Here is a 10326-nt window from a genome sequence, read left to right on the forward strand (position 1 = left end):
GCCTCCACCTCCCGGGTTCAAGTGATTCTCCTGCCTCAGCCTCCCGAGTAGCTGGGATTACAGGCATGTGCCACTGCACCTGGCTAATTTTTTTTTTTTTTTAATAGAGACGGGGTTTCACCATGTCAGTTGGTCTGGAACTCCTGACCTCAGGTGATCCAGTCGCCTGGGCCTCCCAAAGTGCTGGGATTACAGACGTGAGCCACCGCACCCGGCCTGACTGGATATATTCTAACACAAATGACTTTTGTAGAGGAAATCGAGATTTCTTATTTACTTCCATTCCTTTACCTTAAGTTAAAAAATTGTCCAGATAGACCACATGGAAACAAGATAACTAATGTCTAACTGCATGCCTAGCACAGTATCTGGCACCTCATACCTAGTAAGTGCTCAAGAAATGGTAACTGTTGTCGCTGTTGTCTTTATTAGAAAACTTTTGGCCGGGTGTGGTGGCTCACGCCTATAATCCCAGCACTCTGGGAGGCCAAAGTGGGCGGATCACCTGAGCTCAGGAGTTTGAGACAATTCTGGCCAATGTGGCAAAATCCCGTCTCTACTAAAAACACAGAAATTAGCTGGGCGTGGTGGTGGGTGCCTGTAATCCCAGCTACTCGGGAGGCTGAGCCAGGAGAATTGCTTTAACCTGGGAGGTGGAGGGTGCAGTGAGCTGATCGCGCGGCTGCACTCCAGCCTGGGCGACAGAGCAAGACTCCATCTTCAAAACAAAAAAAAACAGTAATATTTCTTGACATGTGAAAATCACATGACACCCAAATTTGGAACATAGCCACCCTCACTCATTGACACATTGTCTGTGGCTGCTTTTGTGCTGCAGGGCAGAGTGGCATATGCGGTTATGAACTGGGACCCCAAAAACTGTGCTCAAATCCTAATACCCTGTCCTGTGAATATGGCCTTGTTTGGAAATAGGGGCTTTGCAAAGTTTTGGTGAGATCATCTCATCTTAATCCTCCTCAAGTTAAGATGAGGTCATAGTAAGTAAGAGTGGGTCCCGACATCCAGTTGCTGGTGTCTTGATAAGAGAAAGAAGAGATTCAGACCCAGAGAGCACACAGGGAAGACATCTGTGAGAAGAGACAGGAAAGAGGGTGAGGGAGCCACAACCAAGGCCCACCGAGGGTTACCCTGAGACACCAGGAGCTGGAGACACAGTGAGGTCTCCTCCCCTGGATCTTGGACCTGTGGCCCGTGGAGCCGCGAGGCCATGAGTTCGTGTTGTTTTCAGTCTCACAGTGTGTGATCATTTGCCATAGCCACCTCGGGAGACTTAACAAACCTGCAGTTCTTGAAGGATTCACCATCCTTCTCTTGAGGAGAAGCATTTGTTGGCTTCTGTTTCACAGGAAGGATCTGGCTCTTCATAATTCCACGATTTCGCCCCTAGGTGGTCTGTTCCAGAGTTCTCCGCATGCTGAATGCGTGCATTGAATACCTTTGTGGGAGCGTGGAGCGTGGTACTTGCCCACTGAATATCAGCTTCCACCTTCGGTACTAGGAGAAAATACCTGCTCTCTTAGGGTTGGGTTTAATATCAAGTTGAGCATATGGCTCTTTGTTTGTAGAAGGCTTGTATATTCGATGCTAACGTTGTCACTGTACTCTTTTGAAGGCTCTCTATGAGAACATGCTGGTGGAGCTGCCCTTTGCGGGCTTCTTCCTTTCCAAGTTGCTTGGAACCAGTGCGGATGTGGACATTCACCACCTCGCCTCCCTGGACCCTGAGGTGTATAAGAATTTGCTCTTCCTGAAGAGCTACGAGGACGATGTGGAGGAGCTTGGGTTGAACTTCACTGTGGTGAACAACGACCTGGGAGAGGCGCAGGTGAGGGGTCAGGAGGATTCACACACCTCTAGAGCAAGTAGCAGCATCTCCTTTTGTGTGGAAGTCCATTTGTGTTACAGTGTTTGCCTTCTGCACATTTTAGTTAGAATGACCGTGGCTGTGAGTTAGACGTCGAAGCATGTAGCTCCGAAGCACCTTAGCCCTGGCCTCTGAGCTGAGCGCAGTTCCTGCTCCCACGCTTGAGGCCTGTTCCTGCCCGGCAGCGCCTCCTGCAGAGCTCTCCTCTTGAGGCTGCGGCCCAGGCTTGCTGCTTGTCTGGCTCTTCCTGGTGCTGGGGGTGGCCGTTCAGCAGCTTCCCGGCAGGACCCCTTACTTCGTCCTCACTCCTTACCCACTCAGAGCCACCACAGCTGCTCCAGCACTGTCTGGGGTGTGTGTTCATTACCCGTCTGGTTACTTTTGTTCCTTACATCCTTTTTAAAAAAGAAAAAAGAAAGGTCTGTATTAGAGATTCAAACTGATTTTCTTAATAACAGCTTTATCAACATGTAACTCACATACCATAAAATCTGCCCTTTTTGGTATATGATGCAGTGGTTTTTAGTGTATTCATAGCGTTGGGCAGCCATCATCACCCCAGCCAATGTTAGCACATTTTCCTTGCTCTACAGAGCAACCGTGCACCCGTTAGCAGGCTCCCCACCCACACAGGCAGCCACCAGTCTGCTGTGTGTCTGCATAGGCCTGCTGTGGACACTTCACATCAAGGGAGTTTTTTTTTTTTTTTTTTGAGATGGAGTTTCACTCTTGTTGCCCAGGCTGGAGTGCAGTGGCGTGATCTCGGCTCACCACAACCTCCACCTCCCAGGTTCAAGCGGTTCTCCTGCCTCAGCCTCCTGAGTAACTGGGACTACAGGCATGCGCCACCACGCCCGGCTAATTTTGTGGTTTTAGTGGAGACGGGGTTTCTCCATATTGGTCAGGCTGGTCTCGAACTCAGGAGATCTGCCCGTCTTGGCCTCCCAAAGTGCTAAGATTACAGGTGTGAGCCACCGCCGCTGACCCAACGGAGTCTTTTACATGGTCTTCCTTCAGTTGTAGTTGCGTGGATCAGGACTTCATTCCTTTTCTTTCCAGATGATATTCCATTATGTGGATCTACCACAAGGTCTTTATTGGTTGGTGGACATTTGCGTTGTTCCTATGTTTGGGCTATTAAGAATATTGTGGTTATGAACATCCACATACAGCATACCAAAATAATTATTAGTGAGTTAGTAACATCTGGGATTTGCTTCAGATACACTCTGAGCATCCATAATCTGAAAATCCAGAATGTTCCAAAATCCAAAACTTTGTGAGTGCCGACATGAAGCTCAAAGGAAATGCTCATTGGGCCATTTCAGGTTTTTGGATTAAGGATTCTTACTGATGAGTATAATGCAAGTATTCCAAAATTTGGGGGAAAAAATGCAAATCCAAACACTTCTGGCCCAAATATTTCACTCACATAAGGGATACTGGCCCTGAGTGGTGAGAACAGGGGCAGGAAGTGGGGGTATCAGTGCCAGAGACTGGCCGGGAGGTGTGATGCCTGATGAACTGGCTGTGTGGGGTTGGGAGCTCATACACTATTCTGTCTACTTGGTCTCACTCTGTCACCCAGGCTGGAGGAGTGTAGTGATGCCGTCTCGGCTCACTGCACCCTCAGCCTCCTGAGTAGCTGGGATTACAGGCGTGCACCACCAAACCTGGCTCATTTTTGTGTTTTTTGTAGAGACAGTGTCGCCCTGTGTTACCCACGTTGATCTCAAATTCCTGAGCTCAAGCGATCCTCCTGCCTCAGCCTCCCAAAGTGCTGGGATTACAGGCGTGAGCCACCATTCCTGGCTGATTTTTGTATTTTTTGTAGACATGGGTGTCTCCCTGTGTTGTCCAGGCTGGTCTCAAACTCCTGGGCTCAAGTGATCCTCCTGCCTCCGCCTCCCCAAGTGCTGGGATTACAGATGCAAGCTGCCTTTCTGTCCAAGAGCCATATTTTATTTGGTTACAGTTTATTTAGTTGCTTTTGTTTCTACGTATTTTTCCATACCATAGAGCTGAATTTTCAACAATGCAAAGTTTAGATAATTTGGGGGGCTCTCACTGTCATCAGGAAGTGCTGACACCCAGTGATGTTGCTGCTGTGGCCTTGCGCCACCTAGTGGCCTGATTTCTAAGTGACACAAAAGCCTCCGGACGGTGAGTGTTGTGTGACCTGCCTGAGGCCTTTGCTAATGTGAGCGTTTCCCATTTTTCCTTCTGAAATAAATGGTAATAGTGAAACGTCGCATATGCAAGAATTCCATTAAAGCACTGCCGATAATACTGGAATCTGTTAAAAGCAAAAGTGTGAAGTTAAGATGGTCCAATTATTCATAGAAATTCCCACTGAGGTAAAAATTATAGATAATGTATGAGAATAATTATACTAAAGAGCCTAATTAGAAAAATTAAGAAATTCACTAGTGAAGCAGCTAATTTAGAGGAAGATCTTAAGGATTTCTATAGAAACAAATAGGTAGTCCTCCATATAAGTTTTTAAGTTTATAAAGTATGATTTAAAGACTTGTAATATGCAAATACTTTATTGTGTCAGCAGGTTATGTTAATCATCCCTTTTAAAATATGGTGCTTCTCTCAAATTTGTTTTCCTCAGTGTAATCAATTTGGCTGTTAATCTGTTTAATAGTGACCATGAAATTTTAGACGACTAATTTACATATAACTCTTTCTAGCGGAAAATGCTAAGGGTTTAAGTGTAAGAAGGACCCACAAATAACCATCTGTTAGGTAAAAAAAGATTGGACTTGAGTCACGACACCTTGCTTCAGGTCCTGGTTTGGCCGCTTTTCTGTGAGTCTTAAGGAAGTCACAAGACCCCTTCCTCATCTCAGATGGGTGTGAGTGCCGGAGGATGAAATGAGCTAATGGAAGTAGGTCATGTACGGTGGTGTCTTGTGGGGCCTTATGGATTCCAAGTGAAAATAGACCTTTTGGAGGAACAGAGAGGACAGCTCTTGGTATCTTGCTGTCCTGAGAACTGCTCTAGTTAAATATATTTGTATTTAGAATAGAATTTTTTTTTTTTTTTTGAGACGGAGTCTTGCTCTGTCGCCCAGGCTGGAGTGCAGTGGCACAATCTCGGCTCACTGCAAGCTCCGCCTCCCAGGTTCACACCATTCTCCTGCCTCAGCCTCCCGAGTAGCTGGGACTACAGGCACCCGCCACCACACCCGGCTAATTTTTTGTATTTTTAGTAGAGACGGGGTTTCACCGTGTTAATCAGAATGGTCTCGATCTCCTGACCTCATGATCCACCTGTCTCGGCCTCCCAAAGTGCTGGGATTATACAGGCGTGAGCCACCATGCCCGATCTAGAGGAAATTTTAAGTATGTCCCTCAGATCTGAAATTTAGCACTTATGTGACATGATTTTTAAGTACACATAGTTGTTTAGGCTTAGCCTGAGAGAAGATTTTAAATTAAAAGTAGTGTAACCATGTATTAGAGGGGCCGGGTGCAGTGGCTCACGGCTATAATCACAACACTTTGGGAGGCCAAGGCAGGTGGATCATTTGAGGTCAGGAGTTCAGACCAGCCTGGCCAACATGGTGAAACCCTGTCTCTACTAAAAATACAAAAAAATGAGCCGGGCGTGGTGACGTGTGCCTGTGATCCCAGCTACTCGGGAGGTTGAGGCAGGAGAATCGCTTGAACCCAGGTGGCGGAGGTTGCAGTGAGCCGAGATTGCTCCGACAGAGTGAGACCTTGTCTCAAAAAAAAAAAAAGTTACTAGAAATGTCTGCTTTTTCTGATCAGGCAAGGTAATTGGGAGCCTTGGAAGTTCCTTTAACTGATAACTTCACTGGTCCTTTGTCTTCCAAATCATACAAGTACATCATCATTTATTACCTACCTCTAATCCATTTAAAGGAAGGGGTGGTATTTCATATATTGAAATATAATAGCTAGCCTCCTGAGGCTTGGTTAACAGATGGACTGTCAGCTGAGTACAAGCAAAGGAATTAAGGTAATGAACACAATCTTTAATCAGAAGGAAGACAATGGAATTGAAAGCCCATTCTTAGGCTTGATGGTTCCAAACCTTAGGAAGTGAATTAGTGAGAATAATTGAATCATCATTTAAAATGTGAAATGTTAAAAGAAGCAGATCTGGTAAGTTGAACGTTCAAGTTCAATTTGAACATTCTGTGTAAAATGAGAACCAGCAAATGACTCTCCTGTAACCATCAGCTGTAGGATGACTTAAGTCAGGCTCTCTAGCAGATTTGTGAAACAGTCTTTCTGTAAATGGTAAGAGACTGGGACATCAGTGCCGTTGCCCAGAGGCAGCAGTCTTGTCTGTTACTCTAGGAATATTAAAGCTACCAGGAAACTGAAGGCTGTGAAAAGAAAAGAATGGAAAGGTAGGGAAGTTGAAATGTCTTTGTTCATTTATTTTGGGCTTATTTTATATTTTCTTTGTCCATAGTATAGGCTGCCCTCATCTAACCCCAGGAATGCAGTTGGGGTGTTTTTGATGGTTTTTTTGTTTTGTTTTGTTTTAGAAATGTAGGTGGGGGTCTTGCTTTATCTCAAACTCCTGGGCTTAAGGGATCCTCCTGCCTCAGCCTCCCACAGTGCTGGGATTAGAGACGTGAGCCACTATACCAGCCTGTTTTTTGGTTTTCTTAATAAAGACTTTTTAAAATTTTTTTTATTTAAAATATACTCTTTATAAATTATGATTAAATGCTTATAGTATTTTGCTCATGTACTGTTTTGTATTTATTAATTCAATCTCATAATCACAGCAATTCCAAGTCAGACAAATATCACCATTTTATTAATGGCCAAAAATTTCAAGGTGTAAAGTGACTTGTCTGTCATACAAGTGGGGGACAGTAAGATCCAGGTCTGTGTTTCCGCTATGTTGCTTTTCTCATGAGCACTCTCATGGTGCTTATGGGAGCCCCACGTTATACCTGCAAATTCTGTGAGTGTAGCCATGTACTAATAAAAAGTGTTCTTACTCACTCTGTTTATATACATAAGAAATTGGCTGATGTATTATCACTGATCGTTACCACCACCCTTTGCGTCGTAATTAAAGTGCTTTATGGTAATGGCATTGTGGAAGCACAGGTAAGTGTATGCTGCTTATATGGATGAAAATGAGTAATCACTTTACTACAGCCTTTGCGTTTCCTCCAGAATGAGTCGCGTTTTCTCATCTGACTTACGGTGATTGTTTGCTTCATATCTTTGCCCTTCGTGATTTCTCATTTTTGTTTAAATAAAATTGCCATGGTGACATTGCTGCACAATTCCCTAGTGTTTTGGAGGAAACATGGATGGTTAGTGATCTTAAAGACAGAATAAGGTGCTGGGCTTTGGAGACTCTTCTTGGAGGTGCATCTTTGCATCTCTGCACGATGGTATGCATACTCACGTACTGTTTCGTATTTAGATCCTCATTCACAAAGCATCAAGTCCTATTTCCTTAAAACATTTGTTTCTTGCTTTTTTTTTTTTCAACCTATTATCATACTTTGAGGATTTTGAGATCCTTATGTTTTGTATTTCCAGGTAGTTGAACTAAAATTTGGTGGGAAAGACATCCCTGTCACCAGCGCCAACCGGATTGCGTACATCCACTTGGTGGCGGACTACAGGCTCAACAGGCAGATCCGCCAGCACTGCCTGGCTTTCCGACAGGGCCTTGCCAATGTTGTCAGCCTCGAGTGGCTCCGAATGTTTGATCAGCAAGAAATTCAGGTACCATACCTGCTGACTTTCTGGGACACGCTTGTCACAGGAAATGAAAAGCCTTTCTTAAAATTTACCTCAAATGTTGTTATTTGAACTTTTTTCCTTAGGTATTAATTTCTGGTGCACAAGTTCCCATAAGTCTAGAGGACCTAAAATCCTTTACAAACTATTCAGGTATGTTATCATTACTGGTTATTGTTTCTGAAAATGTTGGAGGTGATCATATTTCCAAAGTAATTTTTATTTTTTTATTTTTTATTTTTTTTCAGAGTTTCACTCTTGTCTCCCAGGCTAGAGTGCAGTGGCGCGATCCCAGCTCACTGAAACCTTTGCCTCCCCGGTTCAAGCAATTCTCCTGCGTCAGCCTCCCAAATAGCTGGGATTACAGGCACCTGCCACCAGGCCCACCTAATTTTTGTATTTTGAGTAGAGACAGGGTTTCGCCATGTTGGTTAGGGTGGTTTCCTGGTAGCATGAGCTACCATGCCTGGCCCTTGCCAAAGTAATTTTTATTGTAATCTTTTGTATGGGTAATTTACATGGTTCAAAAACCAGATGGCTGAGTGCAGTGGCTCACGCCTGTAATCCCAGCCTTTGGGAAGCTGAGGCAGGTGGATCACTTGACCTCGGGAGTTTGAAACCAGCCTGGGCAATGTGGCGAAATCCCATCTCTACAAAAAAATACAAAAATTAGCTGGGCGTGGTGGCGCACACCTGTAGTCCCAGCTACTTGGGGTGCTGAGGCAGGAGAAGCACTTGAGCTGGGAAACAGGTTGTGGGCTCTGAGCGTGGGCAGTGAGCTGAGAGCATGCCACTGCACTCCAGCCTGGGCGACAGGAGTGAAACTAAATAAATAAATATATACATACATACATACATGAGCAAAAACAATTAAACAGATGTTTAACATAAGAAGTTAGATAAATGGCCAGTAAGCAAATAAGCACACGACGCGATGTGCAACACTGTTAGTCACAGAAAAATGCCACTTAAATCCAAATGAGATAACCCCACATACCCACTAGTTGTCTACTGGGTGCAAGTGAAAGCTTTTTGAGGAAATGGAAATATTCTAAAGCTAGATTGTGCTGATGGCTGCAAAACTCTAAATTCACAAAAAATCATTCTTACATATACCTGTGTGTATCCATGTGTATGTATCTCTTATCTGTAGTTAGTTTGTATTGCCCTAAATTTGAAGTCTAATCTTTATGTAAAAGCAAGTAATGCCTAAGGTCACATTGTCCCCATGATCAGGTCGTAAGTTTAAGGAAATGAAATCAGTCTGACCTTTCATTTGCCAAGAGATTGTCTTTGGTTATTTGTGTTACCCATCTGCACTGAAGGTTTACACCTTTAATAATCTCAGCTATGCCAGTAAATAGGTTTAAAATAGTCTATTCATTGTGGTGCCAATTAATGCACTTAAGATATTTTATTGGTGTTATTTCTGTAGTGTATTAACAATGAGGGAACAATATATAGCAATTATTTTAGGTTTAGGAAGCACTTTACTAGATTAAAAGCTGTAAGTGGCAGACATTACATTTTAGAATAGTGATCTCATCGTATGGTGAGATTGGTTGTTAGCCATGGTATTAATATTGGAATGATAATAAGTTATCAGAAGGAAAAATGATAAAATTAATTTAGACACCAAATCATGCTGGGAAAACACCCAGCTGTATTAATACTGGACCCATTGTCTGTCGTTTCAGATCTGTGGCCACATGCAAACCCGTTCTCCACAGTCTGCTCAGCAGTGGCTTTGAACTGCTAGCACAGTTCTTCAAAATAAGGCTCATTTGCAGTAGCTTTTGGTGCCTGCATTCATCTTTATAGCTACAGGGTGATCCTTATTCTAGCTTTTTATTTTATTTTTTGAGGGCAAATCTCGCCCTGTCACCCAGGCTGGAGTGCAGTGATGCAATCTCAGCTCTCTGCAACCTCCACCTTCTGGGTTCAAGTGATTCTCCCACCTCAGCCTCCCGAGAAGCTGAGATGACGGGTGTGCCCCACGACGTCCAGCTAATTTTTGTACTTTTGGTAGAGACGATTTCACCACATTGGCCAGGCTGCTCTTGAGCTCCCAGCCTCAAGTGATCCGACAGCCCGGGCCTCCCACAGTGCTGGGATTACAGGTGTGAGCCACCGTGCCTGGCCCTGCTTTGACCCTCCTTAAGTTGCTCCTCTTCTTGTACTTTGCCCATCACCTCCACATAATTGGCAGTGGGTGGGGCAGAGGCAAGGGGAGTCAGAGAATTCCACTTTTGCATTTACAATCGGTCCTTCATATCTGTGGGTTCTTTCCACATCCATGGCTTCAACCAATTGCAGATTTAAAGTATTTGAGGAAAAAGCAGTGGTTGTGTCTGCACTGAATGTGTGCTAAACAATAAATATGTCACAGCCATTTACATAGCCTCTGCATTAGATTAGATTATACAAGTGCTCTAGAGATCATGGAAGTGCACAGAAGGACGTACACAGGTGATACACAGATGCCACGCCGTTTTATAGAAGGGACTTGAGAATCCGTGGACTTCAGTATCCGTGGGGGTCTGGACCAATTCCTTTGGGTCCTGAAGGGTGGGTGTGCTTTGCATTTCCTAAACCATGTGTTCATTTGGCCGTAGGAGGCTATTCCGCAGACCATCCTGTTATTAAACCATGTGTTCATTTGGCCGTAGGAGGCTATTCCGCAG

At 44.3% G+C, this 10326-nt stretch overlaps 1 protein-coding gene across 1 annotated transcript in view; it reads left to right on the forward strand.

The window, feature by feature from the left end:
- The window catches only part of UBE3C (ubiquitin protein ligase E3C), a 133508-nt gene that overhangs the window by 100950 nt on the left and 22232 nt on the right, over positions 1-10326 (forward strand). The window contains exons 18-20 of the mRNA XM_011973087.1: positions 1634-1846; positions 7439-7627; positions 7729-7795. Coding sequence (XP_011828477.1) covers positions 1634-1846; positions 7439-7627; positions 7729-7795 — 469 coding nt within the window. The remainder of the gene's footprint in view (positions 1-1633; positions 1847-7438; positions 7628-7728; positions 7796-10326) is intronic.

Source organism: Mandrillus leucophaeus, unplaced genomic scaffold, assembly GCF_000951045.1.
Source record: "Mandrillus leucophaeus isolate KB7577 unplaced genomic scaffold, Mleu.le_1.0 Scaffold134, whole genome shotgun sequence".
Lineage (NCBI taxonomy): Eukaryota > Metazoa > Chordata > Mammalia > Primates > Cercopithecidae > Mandrillus > Mandrillus leucophaeus.